Source organism: Bos indicus x Bos taurus, chromosome 2, assembly GCF_003369695.1.
Source record: "Bos indicus x Bos taurus breed Angus x Brahman F1 hybrid chromosome 2, Bos_hybrid_MaternalHap_v2.0, whole genome shotgun sequence".
Taxonomy (NCBI): Eukaryota; Metazoa; Chordata; class Mammalia; order Artiodactyla; family Bovidae; genus Bos; species Bos indicus x Bos taurus.
In genome coordinates, this window is record NC_040077.1 from 96,292,924 (window position 1) to 96,314,888 (window position 21,965).

At 41.8% G+C, this 21,965-nt stretch overlaps 3 protein-coding genes across 5 annotated transcripts; 1 reads left to right on the forward strand and 2 right to left on the reverse strand.

Annotated features, from left to right (window-relative positions):
* The first annotated feature begins 2,706 nt into the window (after window positions 1-2,706).
* On the forward strand, window positions 2,707-3,042 carry LOC113906969 (ubiquitin-like). Of its 2 annotated transcripts, XM_027565832.1 has the most exons (2): window positions 2,707-2,803; window positions 2,891-3,042. In XM_027565832.1, exons 1-2 carry the CDS (start codon window positions 2,707-2,709, stop codon window positions 3,040-3,042), a joined length of 249 nt encoding a protein of 82 aa, XP_027421633.1. The 2 variants fall into 2 exon arrangements, with proteins under 2 accessions (XP_027421633.1, XP_027421624.1); XM_027565823.1 differs by having other exon boundaries at window positions 2,707-3,042.
* A 5,142-nt stretch (window positions 3,043-8,184) lies between these two features.
* LOC113881033 (gamma-crystallin D) lies at window positions 8,185-10,033 on the reverse strand. The gene is made up of 3 exons (XM_027523838.1): window positions 10,006-10,033; window positions 9,683-9,925; window positions 8,185-8,515 (listed from the first exon to the last, which is right to left on the reverse strand). The coding sequence occupies exons 1-3, from the start codon at window positions 10,012-10,014 to the stop codon at window positions 8,243-8,245; spliced, it is 525 nt and encodes a 174-aa protein (XP_027379639.1). The 5' UTR covers window positions 10,015-10,033; the 3' UTR covers window positions 8,185-8,242.
* Window positions 10,034-18,412: 8,379 nt separating this feature from the next.
* CRYGC (crystallin gamma C) lies at window positions 18,413-20,407 on the reverse strand. Of its 2 annotated transcripts, none has more exons than XM_027523862.1 (3): window positions 20,384-20,407; window positions 20,038-20,280; window positions 18,413-18,756 (listed from the first exon to the last, which is right to left on the reverse strand). In XM_027523862.1, the coding sequence occupies exons 1-3, from the start codon at window positions 20,390-20,392 to the stop codon at window positions 18,484-18,486; spliced, it is 525 nt and encodes a 174-aa protein (XP_027379663.1). In that variant the 5' UTR covers window positions 20,393-20,407; the 3' UTR covers window positions 18,413-18,483. The 2 variants fall into 2 exon arrangements, with proteins under 2 accessions (XP_027379663.1, XP_027379654.1); XM_027523853.1 differs by having other exon boundaries at window positions 18,484-18,759; window positions 20,384-20,392.
* Window positions 20,408-21,965: the final 1,558 nt, after the last annotated feature.

Genomic DNA, 21,965 nt, shown 5'->3' on the forward strand with positions numbered 1-21,965 from the left:
AAATCACCATGGACAAGTATTTTAAAATCTCCTTTCAGTTCGACAAGATGAAAAAGTCCTAGAGATCTTTGCACAACATCCAAATAGTTAGCAATAGTTGCTCCCTGGGTTGGGAAGATCCCCTGGAGAAGGGAAAGGCTACCCACTCCAGTATTCTGGCCTGAAGAATTCCATGGACTGTATAGTCCATGGGGTCGCAAAGAGTTGGCTTTCCCTGATGGCTCAGTTGGTAAATAATCTGCTTTCAATGCAGGAGACTCTGGTTTGATTCCTGTGTTGGGAAGATCCACTGGAGAAGGGATAGGCTACCCACTCCAGTATTCTTGGACTTCCCTTGTGGTTCATTTGGTAAAGAATCTGCCTGCAATGCGGGAGACCTGGGTTCAACCCCTGGATTGGGAAGATGCCCTGGAGAAGGGAAATGCTACCCACTCCAATATTCTGGCCCGGAGAGTTCTACAGACTGTATAGTCCATGGGGTCGCAAAGAATTAGACACTACTGAGCAACTTTCACGTTCACTGTACTATGTGTTTGAAAAATGGTTAAAATGGTAAATTTCATGTTATGTGTTTTTTTTTTTTTTTACCAAAATAAAAAAGACCTCATTCCTCCCCCACAAAAAAAAAAAAAAAAAAAACCTCTTAATTTTCACTTCTTTGATCTAATGCTTTCACCTGTAAGAACTTGTCCAAAGGAAATAGCTAAAGGTACATGAAAATGTTATGCACAGTGGCATTTCATCAGAACACTCTTTATAATGTGAAAAATTAGATTCAAACAAAATGTCCAAAATAGTGCATTAACTAGGCAAATTATAGAGCATCTCTCTGATGAGATGCTACACAGCTACCAAAAATCATATTCACAAAGAATTTATTTAAGGATATGGAAAATACTCAACGTATGTTAAAATTTTAACATGAGTATATAATACACTGAAAACTACAAAACATTGCTGAAGAAAAGAAGATATAAATAAATGGAAGAACATCATATGTTCATGGACTGGAAGACTTAATATTGTTCAGATATGAATATTTCCCAAAGTGGTCTACAGATACAATGTAATCCCTGTAAAATTCTAATGATATTTTTTGTGGCAGTAGAAAAAACCCATCCTAAAATTTAGATAGAATCTCAAGGGATCCCGAATACCCAAAACTTTGTGTGTGTGAAGCAATTTTTAATTTTTATTTATTTATTTAATTTTGGCCTTACCATGTAGTTTGCAGGATCTCAGTTCCCTGGTGGCTCAGACAGTGAAAAATCTGCCTGTAATGCGGGAGACCTGGGTTCAATCCCTGGGTTGGGAAGACCGCCTGAAGGAGGGCATGACAACAGACTCCAATATTCTTGCCTGGAGAACGCCCTTGGACAGAGGAGCCTTGCGGGCTACAGATCATGGGGTCACAAAGAGTCAGACACGACTAAGCACACACAGTTCCCAGACCAAGGATTGAATCTGGAGCGCTGCAAGTGAAAGTGCCAAATTCTAACCACCAGACACCAGGGAACTGCCCAGAAACAATCTTGAAAAAGGAGGACAAAGCTGACATTCTCACACTGATTTCAAAATTACTACAAAATTACACTAATCACAACAGTGTGGTACTGGCATAAAGACAGACATATAGACAAATGGAAGAGTAGAGAACACAGACACAAACTCTTACATATACCGTCAAGTGAATTTTGACAAGGTTCCCAAGACCATTCAATGAAGAAAAAACAGTCTTTTCAACAATGGTACCGGGAAAACTAGATATCCACATGCAAAAGAATGTAGTTGGACCCTTACCTTACAATATGTATTATACAAAAACTAACTCAAAGTGAATTAGAGACCTAAATATAAGAACTAAAACTAAAGAAGGAAAGAAGCAGGTTGCCCTGACTGGACTGACTCCATTTTTAAAAGAAAAGGAGCTGCATCTTACAATTTGGTGGACTTTGAACTGCATACCAGGGAGGCCATAGAGAGAAAATACTAACAGCCAAGCAGGCTTCCTAGACAGATAAAAACCAAAACAGGCAGACCCCGTACCTAGATCTCCCAGAGCCAGAAGGAAAGCAATGTTCACTATATAATCTTAATAATGTTTATTGATGTAGACTAAACTGTATGACAAGATGTAAATCTATGGCTATAACCTGATTGTATCTCTTACTAACATTGTCCCCGGTGGACTTTAGAGAATGTGGGGATGTGGGCTTGGGCACATATACTTTGGGTATAAAAGGTTGTCACAAAAATCAGTCGGGGTCCCTGGCTAAAAAGGAAACTGCCTCGGACCTGCCAGTGTAATAAACTTCACTCCGCTATCCACGCTGTCCTAAGTGAGTTTGCTTCACAAAACTACAAAACTCTTAGATGAAAACATAGAGGAAAATCTTCATGGGATTAGACTTGGCAATGATTTCCTGGATATAACACTAAAGCATAGGCAATAGATATATTGGAGTCCATCAAGAGAAAAACTTTTGTGCATCAGAGGAGTCTGTCAACAGAGTGGAGAGGCTACCCAGGGAATGTGAGAAACTATTTGTGAATCATGTATGATAAAGGATTGATATTCAAAATGTACAGAGAACTGATACAACTCAGCAAAATCAATAGCAATGCCCCCCTAAAAAAAAAAAAAACCAATTAAAAAAAAGGCTTGCCCTTTCTCTTCAATGAGGTGGCCAAGCAACAGACTCAGAGATGCAGATCTTTATGAAGACCCTAGTGGGCAAGACCATTACCCTTGAGCCCAGTGACACCACTGAGAATGTCAAAGCTATAATCCAAGACAAGGAGGGCATCCCGCCTGACCAACAGCATCTGATTTTTGTGGGCACACAGCTGGAGAATGGCTGCACTCTGTCAGAATACAATATCCAGAAAGAGTCCACCCTGCACATGGTGCTTTCTCTGCGAGGCAGCATCACTGAGCCTTCCCTCTGCCAGCTCGCTCAGAAACACAACTGCAACAAGATGATCTGCTGCAAGTGTTACACTTACTTGCACCCCCGTGCTGTCAACTGCTGCAAGAAGTGAGGCCAAACCAACAACCTGCGCCCCAAGAAGAAGGTTAAATAAAGCCCCTCCACCGGCTTCTCCTCTGACCGCAGGGTGGCCTCGTGCCCAAGCCCCAAGGCCCTGGGGCCTCAATAAAGTTTCCTTTTCATTGACTGGAGCAGTTAAAAAAAAAAAAGTCTTGATTAGAAGCTTCTCCAAATAAGATAATATGGTGGCCAATAAGCACATGAAAAGATGCTCAACATTGCTAATCATTAGGGATATGCAATTAAATCTACAATGAGATACTTCATACACATTAGAATGACTATTATAAAAAACAGAACAGAAAATAAGTGTTAGTGAGGATGTCAGAGAAACTGGAAAACTTGTACATTGTTGATGGGACTGTAAAATGGTAGAGCCACTGGGGAAGATTGTATGGTAGTTTCTGAGAAATTAAACACTTAATTACCACACGATTCAACATTTCCATTTCTAGGCATACTCAAAAGAATTGAAAGCAGTGACTTAAACAGCTATTTGTATCCCAATGATCATCGCAGCATTCTTTATTATAGCAAAAAGGAAGAAACAACGCAAGTGCCCTTTTAGGAATGGGTGTATGGACACACAGAATGTGGTGTATGTATAGAATGGAATATTATTCAGCATTAAAAAAGGAATACAATTTTGATGAATTTCACAACTTGGACAAACCTTGGAAACATTATACTAATTGAAATAAGTGAGACACAGGACAAACATATGATTCAATGCATTTGAGATACCTGGAATAGATTTATGAAGAAAGAAAGTAGAATGGTGGTTACCAGGGGCTGGGGGAAGGTGGGAATGGGGAGTTATTGTGTAATGAGTACAGCAGCTTGGGATGATGATAAAGTTCTGAAAATGAATAGTGTTGATGGTTGCATAATGATGTGAATGTGCTTTATGCCACTGAATTGTACACTTAAAAATGCCTATAATGGTAAATTTTATGTATATTTTACTATGATTTTAAAAGTCTTCCATTAGCAACAAGAAAAAAGGGAATCAATTAATTTTTCAAAATTAATTTCTTGATTTTGATAATTCTACTGTGGGTTAGAACTCCATCCTCTCACTGCCAAAGGCTCTCTCCTTGGCTGGGGAACTAAGATCCCACAAGCTGCACGATGTGGCAAAAAAAAAAAAAATTTTTTTACTGTAGTTATAAACATTAAAATTAAAAACATTAAAATGGGATGAATCCTAGTGACTTAAATGGAATTAAAAAGCATTTAAAACAGTTTATTTTAACTTACAGTCCTCTTCCTCTTACTTTATAATAAGAGAATAATTAATAAAATTAATGTCTTAAGTTTTTTTTTATTAGTACCTTTCCCTCCTTGGGTTTTCTTCCTCTTTCCCCATTTACTCATTTCATTCTATCTTACACCACCAAAGCTTACGTTTAAGAACTGGTAGTATTTCAGGGTCTTTTTTAATGCTGGGAATTAGTGCTCTGGACACAACTGTGCTGTAGGCGAAACTTGTTAGGCTCTTTCCTTTACTCAACCTTCCTTGTATGTTTCCCCATTTGCAGCTAGCAGCTATGGTACCAGGGACACCAGCTTCAGGATAATACAGATGCTAAATATTGTGGGAAATGGACAAACTTTGCACTCTGATGATAGTGTTGAGCTGCTGAATCAACCATCCCTAAACCCTGGGCTACCCTAGGACTTCCTATCGTGTGAGTAGATTTCCATATTACTTACCCATTTGGTATGGTGTTTTGGCTAATTTCAGTCTAATGTATATAACTGATTCAGATCCATTTTTGGCCAAGGGATTAGGGTACATTCTAACTTGAGGAAACTCCGGGAGATGGTGAAGGATAAGGAAGCCTGGCGTGCTGTAGTCCATGGGATCACAAAGAGTTGGACACAACTGAGTGACTGGACAACAACAACTAATCAAGCTTTGGAGGATGAGTAGTTCACCAGGAAGAAGGTGGGGAAGAGTAATCTGGGTGAGGAAAAGACGTGAGCAAATTCAAAGAGATGTGAAAATGCTTCATGTGCTTGGAAGAGATGGAGTAAAGGATGACTGGGGCCTGGCAATTGGAGAGGAAGTGGATAAGCTGTGGCCAGATTCTTGAAAAGGTAGAATTTTTCTCTGTGGGCAGTGGAACAATATCAGAAGTTTTTAATCAGGGAAATGACTTGACCAGATCCGTCTTTGAGTACAAACATAATCACCGCTCCTCCTTGCTACGATTCTAGCAATGAAATGCAAGACAATAAGCAGCAGGAGAATGTAAATGATAACAATGTTATATTCCCTCTAACCTTATACAGGCAATATATTAATACATATATATACATACATACGGAGAGTATATATACACAGCTATAAATGTATATAACTGTGTGGCTATCATATTTGTATATATGTAGACAGAATACTTGGAGAAGGCGATGGCACCCCACTCCAGTACTCTTGCCTGGAAAATCCCATGGACGGAGGAGCCTGGTAGGCTGCAGTCCATGGGGTTGTGAAGAGTTGGACACAACTGAGTGACTTCCCTTTCACTTTTCACTTTCATGCATTGGAGAAGGAAATGGCAACCCACTCCAGTGTTCTTGCCTGGAGAATCCCAGGGACGGGGCAGCCAGGTGGGCTGACGTCTATGGGGTCGCACAGAGTCGGGCACAGCTGAAGTGACTTAGCAGCAGCAGCAGCAGCAGACAGAATACTGGGCTTCCCCAATGGCTCAAGTGGTAAAGAATCTGCCTCCAATGCAGGAGGCACAGGAGATGCTGTTCAACCCCTGGGTTAAGAAGATCCCCTGGAGGAGGAAATGGCTACCCACTGCAGTGTTCTTGCCTGGAAAATCCCATGGACAGAGCCTGGCGGGCTACTCACAAAAAGTCAGACGTGACTGAGCACACACCTGCATGCATGCAGGGAACGCAGCTGTGGATTATCCTATATATCTAATTCAATTCCTGGTTAGTTGCTTGCAGTGACCTCATGGTAAGAATCTGTATGCTAGTGCTATCATTATTTTGACAAGAATCTTCCTGATTCCGTAATGGAAAATCTCTGATTTTCTGAACTGTGAGTTCTGAATTCTGATGTACTTCTATTATTAACTGTTTGAAATTAAAAGTGGACCTTAGTTTACCTTATATAAAATGAGTGATCTAAGTTAGATAATCTCCAAGTCTGAAATATGTTAAATATCGTATGAGTTCATTGCTCTATAATGACTTGTCTTCTACCCTCCCTCTCCCTCCCTCACTTTCTCCCTCTCTTCTTCTTTTTGGGCTGGGGGAAGGGTAGAGATTTTTTATTAGGAATTTCCTTGAGTCTTTGAATAAAGTTCTAAGCAGTTACGTTGGGAAAAGGTATGCTCTGTGTCAACCAGAAATGTGTATTCAACTACAAATAACAGAACACCCGTGACAGTGGCATAAAAAAAACGTGGGTTTATTTTACTCCCATTACGAGAAGTTTCAGAGTAAAGGATTGCTGGCCTTGTGTGATGGCTAATTTTATGTCAACTTAACTGGGATTAGGGATGCCCGGATAGCTGGCAAAACATTATTTTTGGGTGTGTCTGTGAGGATATTTCTGGGAGCGATTAGGATTTGAATTGGTAGTCTGAGTAGAGAAGTTCACCTCTACCTATGCCTTATTCAGTCTGTTGAGGGCCTGCACAGACCAAAAAGGCGGTAGAGAGAGTTACTTTCTCCACCTGCAGGAGCTGAAACATCAGTCTTCTGTTCTCAGACATATCAGCACTCCTCGTTCTCAGGCCTTTGGACTCAAGACTGAATTATTCCACCAGCTTTCCTGACTCTGCAGCTTGCAGACTATGGGACTTCTCAGCCTCCATAATCACATGAGCCAGTTCCTAGAATAAATCTCCTCATCTGAGCTTCCCTGGTGGCTCAGATGGTAAAGAATCTGCCTGCAATGCGGGAGACTCGGGTTTGATTCCTTGGTTGGGAAGATCCCCTGGAGAAGGGAATGGCTACCCGCTCCGGTATTCTTGCCTGGAGAATCCCTTGGACAGCGGAGCCTAATGGGCTACAGTCCATGGACTTGGAAAGAGTCGAACACGACTGAGAGACTAACACTTCCACTTCCTTTCATATCTATAGAGATCCTGTTGGTTCTGTTACTCTGGAGAGCCCTAATAAATAGCTACCATTGGTTCAGGGGCTTGACCACATATAGGCCAGCATTTCTGAAACTGTGGCTTCTCCCTCATGCTTGTCACCCCTTGAATGTAAAATGCCTAAAATAAGAGGGAACCTTAGGCAGCTATTCCCTTTCATCAGGAAGACAAAACTTTTTCCAGAACCGTCTCCTCTCCTCATCAGCATTTGTCCACTTATGTTTCAATGTCCAAAAACTGTCATGAGATCAGATAAGAATCAATATCAAACACTTAAAAAAAAAAGCAAACTAATGAAAGGAGAAAAATAGAGTCTGCCAGAGATGTGTGAACTTAACTTTTGCATACAACTTAGGGAATTTAGGGAATTTACGGAATGGCACCCCACTCCAGTACTCTTCCCTGGAACATCTCATGGACAGAGGAGCCTGTTGGGCTGCAGTCCATGGGATCACTAAGAGTTGGATATGACTGACTTCACTTTCACTTTTCACTTTCATGCATTGGAGAAGGAAATGGCAACCCACTCCAGTGTTCTTGCCTGGAGAATCCCAGGGACAGGGGAGACTGGTGGGCTGCTGTCTATGGGGTCGCACAGAGTCAGACACGACTGAAACGACTTAGCAGCAGCAGCAGTAGGGAATTTAAAAATCTTCTGAAGCCCATTGTGGTAACTAGCTTCAGAATCCTTGATTTGAAAAGTGGGTCACACCATCTCTGAACCTCAATTTTCAGATCTTCACATCTCAAAGAAAAACTGGCGAGATTTCTAGCAAACTAGTCTGAAGCAGAAACATGTTTAAAGGCCAGAGAATCAAATAAGATAGGTATTATAAAAGTGTTTCACAAGCTGTAAAGTTCTGCTTCATATGAAAGCATAGTTCTAGTGAGAGAATTTTGTTATCTGAAGATCACACACCTTGATTTCCACTTGTATCTTCTGTGTGAGTATATAAATAAAATAATAAAATAAAAGTAAGACAAAAGGGAAAGCACAAGCAAACCAGTGCCAGGAAAACAGAAAATACTTTATTAGTTTCCAGATTAAGAAACGATGCCTTTATTTCAATAGATATCTATGACTCTTCTCAAGGAGCCCACTTTGGCATTCATGGCCCCCCAGTCATGGTAGCGCCTGTACTCCCCTGGCCTCAGCAGATACTGCCGCCCCCGGTAGTTGGGCAACTCATAGAGGACCCAGGAGCCTTCCAGCACATTGAGAGAGTGAATCTCATTGAAGTGGAAGCGGTCTTGAAGAGAGGAGCAGTCCTCAGTGATCTCTATCATCTGGCCTCTGTAATCTTCCCTCTCATAAAGTCTGAGCCTGTGAGAGCCAGCCTGGCCCATCCAGAGGTGGAAAGAGGAGAAAAGCAAACCATGAAATGATTCCAACACATTCATGCCATTCAGTTTGGTGAGGCTCAAGCCATTTTCAAGTATAAGGTAAAAATGAATTACTTCTGAATCTTTATATACTCCTCACTTTCAAAGGTGAAAATTCAGTGCCTTTTCAAGATCGTAAAGTGTGACTAAAAATTAAGAAGGAACTCTTGTACTTCAATACATTCATATATTTCCCAGGACAAACTGTTAACCATGCTCAGGACACTGTACCATAGAGAAACCAAAACTTTAACAGCTTATTACTATTTTTGCCATTTTGAAGATTTTTTTTAGTTTTTCAGGCATGCCTGTTTGAACAAGAAAATCAGTTTATGAAATGAATGATCCTACATTAAGTTTAAAATAAATCTTGGAAAGATCACCAAGGACTTAGATGCTTCTGAAGTCTTTCAGTTAAATGCTTGATTTTCACTTAATAATTTATGAATGAGGAAAAATGAGAAAGAAAAATCAGTCAGCCCAAGGACTGATTCAAAACTTTTCAAAAACCTTAGTGTTTTAACACACATGTGAACTCTGTGTAGCCCACATGTAAAATCTCTGTGTCATTCTCCTTTGACAAAAAGCACTTTTATTTGTACAGGTAGGAAAAACTAAAATATACAAGTGGGGAGCAAAAAGGTGAAAGGGTGTTATAAAAACTAACCCTTGTAAAAGTATCCTTTTCCACTCCTATCTGCTCAGCAAGTAGCACCTAATTATTTTTCTTTGAAATATTAGTGATATTAGTGGTTTTTCTACAACTCCATTGTAAATAATTCCAGGTCAGGACCTCTATCTTATACATGCTCAGGGCTGCAAATGCATTCTTACTCAATACATATTTGTTGATTAACTGGTACCTGGGCAACAATTCATGGAGTTGCAAAGAGTTAGACAGGACTGAGCGACTGGACTGAACTGAACTGAACTGAACTGGGCAACAATTTGCTTTTGTTCTGAGCAAATTATATTGAACTAATATACAATAATATACAACAGCTTACTTTCCCTCTCAAACTCTGTTATTCTGAATGATCACTACTCCAAATGTTGAACCTCTGTCTGAAACTATCCCTTCTGAGTCCACAGGGTCCGGATCTGCTACGGAAATGGACTCACGTGGGGGATGAGGCGGCAGGAGCGGATGGAGTCGTTGAGGCCCATCCACTGCTGGTAGTCGGGATAGTCACCGCGCCGCAGGAAGTATTGGGGGCCCAGATAGTTGGGCTGCTCGTAGATCATCCAGCAACCGCTGTCCACACGCACCGAATTGCAGCGGCCCAGGTAAGGCTGCAGGTTGGAGTGGTCGCTGCTGCACTCATAGTGGCGGCCCTGGAAGCCCCGGTCCTCGTAGAAGGTGATCTGCAAGGAAGGGAAGGAGAGGCTCAGAGGCCTGGCCCTCCAGCCGGGCTGCAGGCCCCTCCCGCCGGCGTGGGGCTCACCTTCCCCATGGCTGCTGGATGCGGGGATGGAGTTCAGTGCGGTGCGGCCGGCGCGCGCTCTATATAGCGGGAGGGCTGCTGCGCTGGCAGAACAACACAAAAGGGGCCCCCGGGGTGAGGAGGGGATGTTTGTGTTCTCTTTTTACTCTTCGCTGTCAGAGTCCATGGGGCTTATTGTGGAGTTCGGTCCCATTCTCTCTGGAGTTTCTATCACTGGCTGATGCTAGATGAGACAGTTTGAAAAAAAAAAAAAAGCAATCTGGGACATTGTCTATTTAATAATAGAAGTAGAGCTTCAGCCATTTCATATATATTCCAATCGTTTATTTCTATGAGTTGGGGAAAAACAAGAAAATGTAAGTGACCCAACAAAAAAGGCAGAGTCTTGATATGGCAAATAGAAATTAAGCTCTAAGAAGTATGTGCCATAATATTGAATGCTAATTGTTAATCAGAAAGAAATGACCTTTACTTAATATTGAAAATTTCAAATTAGTCCTTTAAGAGAGCTTCTTCATTAAAAAGTATAAGAAGTTATAATGTTTTACCAAGAGGGTTCCCAAAATGTCAAACTTTCTGTATGGTAAAAAACCAAAAACAACATATACAAATCTTTAGCATTTGGTCTAATTTTGTTGCCGTTGTGCATGGAAGTAGATTGAAGATTAGGTGTTTCATCTTGGCTACTTATAATTCAAAAGAGAGAATAGCTTTAAGATGCTTCATCTCAGAAAGAAGAAATAAAAGGAAATTTTCTATGATACAAATGAAGTTATTTATAAAACAAAACAGACTCACAGACTTAGCAAACTTATGGTTACCAGGGAGGGAAAGGTGGAGAGAAGGGATAGTTAGGGAGTTTGGGATGGACATGTGCACACTGCTATATTTAAAATGGATAACCAACAAGGACATAATGCACAGGGATCTCTGCTCAATGTTATGTGGCAACCTGGATGGGAGAGGAGTTTGGGGGAGAATGAATACATGTGTATGTGTGGCTGAGTCCCTTTGCTGTCCATCTGAAACTGTCACAATGTTGTTAATTGGCTATATGCCAATATAAAATAAAAAGTTAAATAAAATAAAAGGGTAAAGTCTAAAAGTTCAAAGAAATAAAAAAAGGTAATGCATGTAAAACACAAAACCAGATTACCCCTTAGGTTATTGTAAAAGAAAATCAAATTCCTAAGAAAACTGTTTCTGGTGGGCTCTAGATACACCTTTGTTCAATGGGGAGCAAGATTACACAAAGCTTTTGACTTAGAGGGAATTAACTGCATGAACACAAAGAGGAACTATAGCTGGAATGATATGGGTAGAATGAGGAATAAATATCTAGAAGCTGTGACTCTGGTCTTTAGAAAGCGTTTATCAGTCTGGAAGAGGATAATTTGATGAACTGGAAAGAGCACTGGAATGGAAGATGACCTGTGCCTTTAGCCTATTCCATGTTCAAAGAATTAGTCACTCATTGAAGTATTTGTCTTTACTTTGGGTCTTAAATCTTTCAAAGTTGATATTTATGTATTAGATACCACTTATGCACAATATGATGTTTCAGTTCTTGTTATCCAGTATGAAAGTCATGTGTTTGCAGAATTACTTATGTTAGTCTAGTGCAGTATACTCAGCCAGAATCTAAAGAATCAAAATCATCATAATTAAAAATTTTTTAAATAAAAATGAAAAATAAAAGTCCATTAAAAAAATCATCATTTTACTCAGAGTTGTTTCTGTGGGGAGAGTGTAGATAGGTGAAAACAGTAAAATACAAGAAACAACCAGAATGCAGAGTCCCAGAGATTACCTAGAGAAGCAGTATTGGGATGTCAGTGGGGACCACTGACTCAGCTGACATGCAGCTACAGCTGAAATTTAGGATACAACTGAAGGCCTAAGGGACTTCCCTGGTGGCTCAGACAGTAAAGAATCTGCCTACAATGCTGGAGACCTGGGTTCAATCCCTGGGTCGGGAAGATTCCCTAGAGAAGGGAATGGAAATCCACTCCAGTATTCTTGCCTGGAGAATTCCATGGATGGAGGAGCCTGGGGGTCCATGGGGTCACAAAGAGTCAGACATGACTGAGCAAGTAACACTTCCACTTCCAACTGAAGGACCAAAACGAGGACATTTTGGGTTTGGCTTTTTTCATTAACTGGGAAGAAGAAAGGCTTTATTTCAGCCTGGGGGAAGAAATAGGGAACCATCCCCACCACCACCACCACTTCTCATACAATTGAAATGTAAATATCTTGTGCCAAAATGTGGCTTAATTTCAATGCTCTACAGAAAATTCTGGAGCTTCCATGGTGGCTCAGATGGTAAAGAATCTGCCTGCAATGCAGGAGATCCAGGTTCAGTCCCTGGGTTGGGAAGATCACTTGGAGAAGGGAACAACTACCCCCTCCAGTATTCTTGCCTGGAAAATCCATGGACAGAGGAGCCTGGAGGGACTACAGTCCATGGGGTCGCAAAAAGATGGACATGACTGAGCAACTATCACTTTCACAGAAAATTGTAGGAGTGACAAATGTACACAATACCGTAGTATGCTAAGTGAACATAGGTTAAGGCCTGACACTCCTTGCATCTGTGGCCAGAAGCAGAGCTCTGCACGAGTTGTCTGGGAATTGTCTTTGGAGGGAGAGCAAGAAAGAAGAAACATCCTGTTTCCTGAGCTCTGGTCCAGGAAGTAACCCTTAGTCACTCTATTCACATTGTTTCAAACAAAAGTGAAGAAAAAAGGGACTAGTTCAGGTTTGGCTTTTGTTGCATGCAGGTTTAATGATTTGTATAGCTAGTGTAAGTAGGTTAGTAAGGAAGGCACATTGAAAGCTGAGATAGATTGAAAGCTAAGCCTCTTGCTCCAAACAGTTAGCCAAAGTGTGGTTTTGAAGGGAACGTTTTTGACAGAAATTAAAAGTGCTACTCCAGTGAGCAGGCTTCCCATGTGGCTCAGTGCAGGAGACATGGATTCGATCCCTGGGTGGGGATGATCCCCTGAAGGAGGAAATGGCCCCAGTATTATTCTTGCCTGGAAAATTCCATGCACAGAGGAGTCTGGCAGGCTATAGTCCACAGGATTGCAAAGAGTTGGACATGACTGAGCAACTGAGCTTGCATGCACACACGCATTCCAGTAAACACACTAATGAAGAAAATGAAACAGCCTTATTGCCCATATGTATAAAGTTTGAGTAGTCTGGATGGACAATCAAACCATCCACTACATTCTCTTAAGCCAAAACCTAAACGAGAGTAAAAGAGAACCTAACTCTTTTCAATTCTATGAAGATTGAGAGAGGTGAGGAAACTGCAGAAATAAAGCTTGAATTTAGCAGAGGTTGTTCTTGAGGTTTAAGGAAAGAAGCCATCTCTATAATATAAAACTTCAAAGTAAAGCAGCAAGTGCTGATGTAGAAATTGCAGCAAGTCATCCAGGAGATCTAGCTCAGATAATTAATGAAGGTGTCTACACTAAATAACAGATTTTCAATTTAAATGAAACAGCCTTATGTTGGAAGAAGTTGCCACCTAGCACTTTCACAGCTAAAGAGGAGAAGTCAGTGCCTGGCTTAAAAGCTTCAAAGGACAGACTCTCTTTTTAGGAGCTAATTCAGCTAGTGATCTTAAATGAAGTCAGTTCTCATTTACCATTTCAGAAATCCTAGTCGTTCAGAATTATGCAGAATCTACTCTGCCTGTGATCTGTAAAAGGAACAACAACACAGACTGAATGATAGACCATCTGTTTACGATATGGTTTACTGAATATTTTAAGCTCACTGTTGAGACTTACAGCTCCAAAAAAAGATTCTTTTCAAAATAGTACTGTCAGTGACAAGGCATCTGGTCACCCAGTAGCTCTGATAGAGATGTACAATAAGATTAATGTTATTTTCATTCCTGTTAACACAACATCCCTTCTGCAGCCCATGGATCAAGGAGTGATTTTGACTTTCAAATCAGAGTATTTAGGAAATACATTTGATAAGCCTTTCAGTTCAGCTCAGTTCAGTTCAGTTGCTCAGTCGTGTCCAACTCTTTGTGACCCCATGAATCACAGCATGCCAGGCCTCCCTGTCCATCACCAACTCCCGGAGTTCACCTAGACTCACGTCCATCGAGTCAGTGATGCCATCCAGCCATCTCATCCTCTGTCGTCCCCTTCTCCTCCTGCCCCCAATCCCTCCCAGCATCAATGTCTTTTCCAATGAGTCAACTCTTCGCATGAGGTGGCCAAAGTACTGGAGTTTCAGCTTTAGCATCATTCCTTCCAAAGAAATCCCAGGGCTGATCTCCTTCAGAATGGACTGGTTGGATCTCCTTGCAGTCCAAGGGTCTCTCAAGAGTCATCTCCAACACCACAGTTCAAAAGCATCAATTCTTCGGCACTCAGCCTTCTTCACAGTCCAACTCTCACATCCATATATGACCACAGGAAAAACCATAGCCTTGACTAGACGGACCTTTGTTGGCAAACTAATGTCTCTGCTTTTCAATATGCTATCTAGGTTGGTCATAACTTTCCTTCCAAGAAGTAAGCGTCTTTTAATTTCATGGCTGCAGTCACCATCTGCAGTGATTTTGGAGCCAAAAAAAATAAAGTCTGACACTGTTTCCACTGTTTCCCCATCTACTTCCCATGAAGTGATGGGACCAGATGCCATGATCTTCGGTTTCTGAATGTTGAGCTTTAAGCCCACTTTTTCACTCTCCTCTTTCACTTTCATCAAGAGGCTTTTGAGTTCCTCTTCACTTTCTGCCATAAGGGTGGTGTCATCTGCATATCTGAGGTTATTGATATTTCTCCCAGCAATCTTGATTCCAGCTTGTGTTCCTTCCAGTCCAGCGTTTCTCATGATGTACTATGCATAGAAGTTAAATAAGCAGGGTGACAATATACAGCCTTGACGTACTCCTTTTCCTATTTGGAACCAGTCTATTGTTCCATGTCCAGTTCTAACTGTTGCTTCCTGACCTGCATACAGATTTCTCAAGAGGCAGGTCAGGTGGTCTGGTATTCCTATCTCTTTCAGGATTTCCCACAGTTTATTGTGATCCACACAGTCAAAGGCTTTGGCATAGTCAATAAAGCAGAAATAGATGTTTTTCTGGAACTCTCTTGCTTTTTCAATGATACAGAGAATGTTGGCAAGTTGATCTCTGGTTCCTCTGCCTTTTCTAAAACCAGCTGAACATCAGGAAGTTCACAGTTCACGTATTGCTGAAGCCTGGCTTGGAGAATTTTGAGCATTACTTTACTAGCGTGTGAGATGAGTGCAATTGTGCGGTAGCATTGCTATATGTGCATCTCAAGCATGTTTATTTTTAGCGCAAGAAATGGGCAGTTCTGGATTGTTAAAATTTCTCCTTAGGACAGGAGGATTTCAGTGGAGGTTTGTACCTCAAGACTAGTGGGCTCGGGACTTCTCTGGTGGTCCAGTGGTTAAGACTTTGCCTTCCAATGCAAGAAGTGCCTGTTTGATCCCTGGTCAGGGAACTAAGAGCCCACATGCCTCTTGGCCAAAAACCCCAAACATAAAACAGAAGCCATAGTGTATCAATTCAATAAACACTTTAAAAAATGGTCCACATAAAAAAATCTTTATAAAAAAGAAACTAGTGGGCTAGAAAAAGGGTCAGAAAGGTAGGAGTGGGATGAGGGTAGAAGTAGCCAAAGGGCCAAAGGCTGGAATTAGCTACTCCTGCCATGCAATCTTTTATCTGTTGTGTCAAAACTAATTTTCTTTTCCTATTCACTGAAAACTGTTTTCACTGGACTTGTTGTCCCATAAAAGAGAAAAAAGTGTCGCAGAAAGGCAAGGTATATAAAGTAAAAGTGGCTCAGTCGTGTCCAACTCTTTGGGACCCCATGAACTATACAGCCCATGGAATTCTCCAGGCTAGAATACTGGAGTGGGTAGCCTTTCCCTTCTCCAGGGGATCTTCCCAAGCCAGGGATCGAAGCCAGGGATCGAATCCAGGTCTCCCACATTGAGGGTAGATTCTTTACCAGCTGAGCCACAAGAGAAGCCCAAGAATACTGGAGTGGGTAGCCTATCCCTTCTCCAGAGGATCTTCCTGACCCAGGAATGGAACTGGGGTCTCCTGCATTGCAGGCAGATTCTTTACCAACTGAGCTATCAGTGAAGCCCAAGGTATGTAAGGAAGTTCTAAATGTGTGTATCATACCAGGGAAATATTTTTCCTTCCCAAAAGTTGAGGAATAAAAACAGGTATCACAAAAAAATATAGAGATAAACATTGCTCCATTTTCTCCCCTATAAAAGTGTCATGGGATGCCTTAAAACTGTGCAGTAACAGTACTTGTTAAACAAGTGATTACATGTGTATGTGAATTATTTAGTACTTGGGAAGCACTGGATCAAAAAAAGTGATCATGTACTAATTGTTTATTGTTAGTGTTTAGTATTTTTGTGTAGAGTTCTGTGGCAGGAGGGACAATGCCTTCTGTTTGCTTTCTTTTTTCATTGCCAGTGCTGCACACAGCAGACCTATGGTAGGTGCTCAGTAAATAGTGACACTCCTAACTCAGAGAAGTTAGGCTCGCTGGTGGTTAATAATTGAGCAGACCATTGAAAGAAAAAATAACTTGTGCTCTGAGTGACAGTGTCACTCCTAGGTCTCTGTCCTCCAGAAACTCTAGCATGTATAGATAAAGATGGGGCTTCCCAGGTGGAACTAGTGGTAAAGAGCCCATTTGCCAATGCAGGCGACATAAAGAGATGCAGGTTTGATCCCTGGGTTGGGAAGATTCCCTGGAGGAGGAAGTGGCAACCACTCCAGTATTCTTGCCTGGAGAACTCCTTGGACAGAGGAGCCTGGTGGACTACCATCCCTGGGGTCGCAAAGTGTATGACTGAAGCAACTTAGCATGCATAGATAAAGATATATATCCGATGATATTCATTGTAGCCTTGTTTGTAAAAGCAAAATTGGAAAAGCTCAGTTACCAATGAATAAATAATTAAATAATCCAGCAGATCTCCAACAAGGGATCACAGTGCAGCCGTTAACAAAACAAAGTGCTTACCTAGATAGGTATCCGTATCACATTACACTTTAAAAGCCAGCTGCAGACTAATATGTACAGCATAATTTCATTCTTGTAGAGAAAAAAAGCATGTGCTTCATGAGACAGCTATATAAATGAGGGAACATTTTGAGAGGCGTACCCACTAAGTGTAAAAAAGGGCTAGGAATGAAAAGTGGGACTCAGAAGGACTCCTCCACTTTCTTTATAGGATGCGTAAAGTAGTAAGGTTATGAGAGACTTTCACTTTGGAGGCAAAATTTCAAATTAAAAATATTAACAATTTTCTCTGATGAAAGAATTTTCAATTAAAAACTATGCAGGGCTTTGCTGCATATTTACTATAGGTAAAAATACACAGAGCAAGCAGATGTTACTTCAAAACACTAGAAATTATGACTTTCTTTAATGTACCTTTAAATTTGAGCCTTTTTTTTTTTTTGGTAAAGAACTTCTTTTTGTTTGCAGCACACTATATTATGCAAATCTGTTTAGAATGTTAATGTCTATCTCATTAATTTACTTGCATTAGCTGGGCACTGTGTACAGCTGTGCAGTTTCTGAAATTCACACAGTGTTTGGTCCAGTAGCTGAACAGGCCAAGAGGTGCACCCTAATCAGGAGTTATTTTGGAATAAGAAGGAGGGTCTTCAACTGAGTCCAAAAGTATGCCAGTGACTGATGGAAGCCCTGGCATTAGTTATATAATACTCTGCTTGAAAGTAAAACAAAGCTACAATTCCTTATGTAGTCTAATCAGGCTTTTTGCAAATGGGCTGCCCTTCACCACTCATCTGTAACTCTCTGTGGCTCGTGACTACTTCTTGGGTCAGAAGGAAACTGCTGGAATGCTGTTCCTTAGGCCCTCAGTTGAATGCTGCTTTTCCCCAGTCACCCCCTCCCATTTGAATATTTATTGATTTTTTTAGCTGCACAGGGTCTTAGTTGAGGCACTCAGGTTCTTCCTTGCCATCATGTGGGCTCTTTCCGTGAGGTACAGGGGCTCTGTAGTTGCCCTATGAGGGCTTAGTTGGTCCGCTGCATGTGGGATCTTAGTTCCCCGAACTGGGATGAACCCATTTCCTTGCATTGTGAGACAGATTCTTAAGCACCAGACCACCAGGGAAATCCCCCATTTCTCTCCTTTAGTCTGCCTTTGTTTCTCAGACAGGCTCCCTCCTTTCTCCACCTCCACTCCTGACCCTTGTTCAAAACTCATTCTACCTGGAAGAGACCTCCCTGCCCCCCACCCCCCTCACACACACCTTATCCACTTCTCAACCTTTAACAGGGAGCATTTACAGGTGGATTAACTGGCACACAATGAAAGAAAAACAGAAGCCAGCGATTGCCAACAATACAGACTAAATACTTTATTAAATAGATTCCAAAATGAGAAAGTGGTAGTGAACCTATTTTAGTATAAATCCACCACCCTCCGCAGAGAGCCCGCCTTGGCATCCACGGCCCCCCAGTCTTGGTAGCGCCTGTACTCTTGGGGCCGCAGCAGGTACTGCCGCCCCCGGTAGTTGGGCATCTCGTAGAGGACCCAGCAGCCCTCCAGCACGTGCAGCGAGCGGACCTCGCTCAGGCGGAAGCGGTCCTGGATGCAGGGGCAATCCTCGCTCAGCTCCGCAATGAGGCCTTTCTGGTCCTCTCTCTCATACAGCCGCAGCCTATGGGAGCTTGTCTGCTCGGTCCACACAGAGGAGCAGAAAAAGCAACCAAACAGGAGATGAACTTGGCAGGTTGGGACATGAGATGGGCAATGTCAGAACTGAGACTCTGAAATTGCTGTGATCTGTATTCTACTAGCAAATATTAACAAATATTTGTGTGTTCATTTTCCTTTTTTTCATGTGGGAGGTGGAATTTTTAAGAGGTTCAAGGTCTGGTTTAGACTCCATCAAAAAATCAAATATCTTGATTCCTAATACTTAATTCCCTAATTTATTGATTCCTACGTGATAACCCAAACTTATATTTGGGAGGAAAATGTTAAGTATTTTGTTAATATTTTAATATGAGTATTATTTCCCAAATATATATGGGAGTGTGTGAAAGTTGCTTACTCACGTCCAACTCTTTGGGACCCCATGGACTATGCATTCTCCAGGCCAGAATACTGAAGTAGTTAGCCCATTCCATTCTCCAGGGGATCTTCCCAACCCAGGGATTGAACCCAGGTCTCCCACATTGCAGGCAGATTCTTTACCAGCTGAGCCACGAGGAAAGAAAGCCTAAGAACACTGGAGTGGGTAGCCTATCCATTCTCCAGTGGATATTCCTGACCCAGGAATCAAACCAAGGTCTCCTGCATTGCAGGTGGATTCTTTACCATCTGGGCTACCAGGAAAACCCAACTGTATATACATATACACATAAATTTACCACTAAAATAAGATTTTTAAAAACCACACCTTTGGTGGAAGTTTTGTTTAAATAGTCTGAAACCAGAATTCAATTGACTTTCCAAATTAAGAAAAATTACTTTTCCCAGAAGTGGACAATATCTTTGAACAGCTTAATTAATAATAGACTTGTCTATATTTATTAGTCTGCACTGGAAACTATCAAATTTGCTCATTATCAATTCCTTTACTATAGGGTAAAAACTGATTTGTTAGAAATACTGCCTTCTTATGCCCAACTGGCTCCCCACTTGTGTTAAATCCTGCAGTGATAGTAACATTTGTTACAGACAAGCTCTGTTTGACCTAATGGCAGTAAAAATTAAAAACAAAACTGACTCTTTCCCTAAGTGAATTTGTTCTTTTATTCTCTGCTGGTTTGTGTGTGTGTGTATGTGTGTGTGTGTGTGTATGTGCCTCGATCTAACTGGGCTTTGTCAGCTTCTGAAAGGCCACTTAACTCTTAGGTGTATTTAAGGGAAAACCTCCATGACTTAACACCCATCGGTGATAGACTGCAGGACACTCAGGCGGCAGGATGGGAATCAATCGGAACTCACGTCGGAGATGAGACAGCAGGAGCGGATGGAGTCGTTGAAGCCCATCCACTGCTGGTAGTCGGGGTAGTCGCCGCGCCGCAGGAAGTACTGGTGGCCCTGGTAGTTGGGGCGCTCATACAGCATCCAGCAGCCGCTGTCCACGCGGATGGAATTGCAGCGGCTGAAGTAGGGCTGTAGGTTGGGGCAGTCGCTGCTGCACTGGTAGCAGCGGCCCTGGAAGCCCCGGTCCTCGTAGAATGTGATCTGCAAAGGAAGAATAATGCAAATTAAATCGTTAGCTCCCCGTAATAAATCCTGTATAAAGGCATTTCCCCCCTCCATTTTCTTTCCCTTGTGTTCCATTTACCTTCCCCATGGCTGATTGACAACGGATGATGCGAGTTCAGTGCTATGAGGCCCCAGCCGCGCGCCGGGTCTATATAGCAGGGCGGCTGCTGCGTTGGCAAGAACAACACAAAAGGGGCCCCCGGGGGGGTGAGTAAGGGGATTTTTTGGATCCCTTTTACATGCTGCATTCAGTGGAAATGCCTGTCGAGCTTGCCCTCATTCTCTGGTATATTCTAACGTTGTCCTGTACGGGTTCTGGGTCCCTAGAGTTGCTTTTATTTGGATTCTTGGTGTTTTATAAATTTATCAGCACATCAGACTGAACTTTTGACCTGAGACTCACATCTGTATACATATGATTCAATTACGCGCCGTGTATTTTCTGGGAAAAATCTATGCCCTTATGGATGGGCACCCAGAATTCCAGAGAGGCTGTGGGTGAAGCAGAATGCCACAAGCGCTAACTTTCCTGGACGACAGAGACCACTCTATTTAAGACTTCTTTCTTCACAGCTCTTGTCCAGCCAGTGCAGGACACAAATCTGGATTCTGATTTTTGCTAGTTTTGACTGGGCTGACCTGTTAAGACATAGTTATTAAACTTCCTCTTTGGTGAGTACACTTCATATAACTGGAATCTAGCCCCTGGCAGCCAAGTTGTGATACGGACCAAAAGAAAGGTTTTTATGGCCACTGGGTTCAAGATTGAGAAGTATATTGCTTTATAGATTGCTTCCCCTTTGCCAGGAGAAGGTGGTAAAACTTCGTGGACTCGGAATGTCCGTTTAGTAGCCATGTGAACTTGGCCAAGCCTTATGACTTCTCAAAGCAGGAGTTATTTCATAATACTTACCTCATGGGATATACTATGTGGAATGAGAAAGGAAGGAAGGGTAGCTTCTAACATTTGAGAGCTGGCCTGGCGCTCAGAGCTAGGCCATATTTCCCTGCTAGACAAAAAGAATCTCACAAAATACCAATTTCAGGAAAGGTTACCCTGAGACCATAATGAAATGAGGCAAAATAAGGCCGTTTCATAATTTTATCTCAGCATAGGCAGAAACAAAGCCAATGTGCCACCCACAAAATACCAGACCCTCCCCCCTCAGCCAAAACGATTAACTGCTACTTCTTTATCAATTGCAGCTTTATCTTTGTTCTTTGCTCCCTTCCCCATGAGCAGATTTATTAAGATATTCAATCATAAAATTACCCTTGCTGCCCCACCCAATCAAGTCAATTCTTGTTTTTTAGACATTTTTCCAGTTCACCTAGCTGAAGTACAAATCCTTTCATAGTTCTTTCTAAGCCTCCAAAGATGGTCCATGCTTCCCCATGGTGTATATTCTCTCTGCTGCTGTTACCAATAACAAACCCTCTTGTTTCATGCACGTGTTTCTGGTGGTCTTTGGCTGAAGGACATTGACATGCATAAATGGGATTATGTGTCTTATGTGTTGGGCATGTACATGGCACAAATGAGCACTGAATAACTGTTTGGTATTAGTCATAGTGAGATATTATTAAGGATGACTTTAACCCATTCATTTCTCTCAAAGATGTTCAATCCTTTCAGTTCAGTTCAGTTCAGTTCAGTTTAG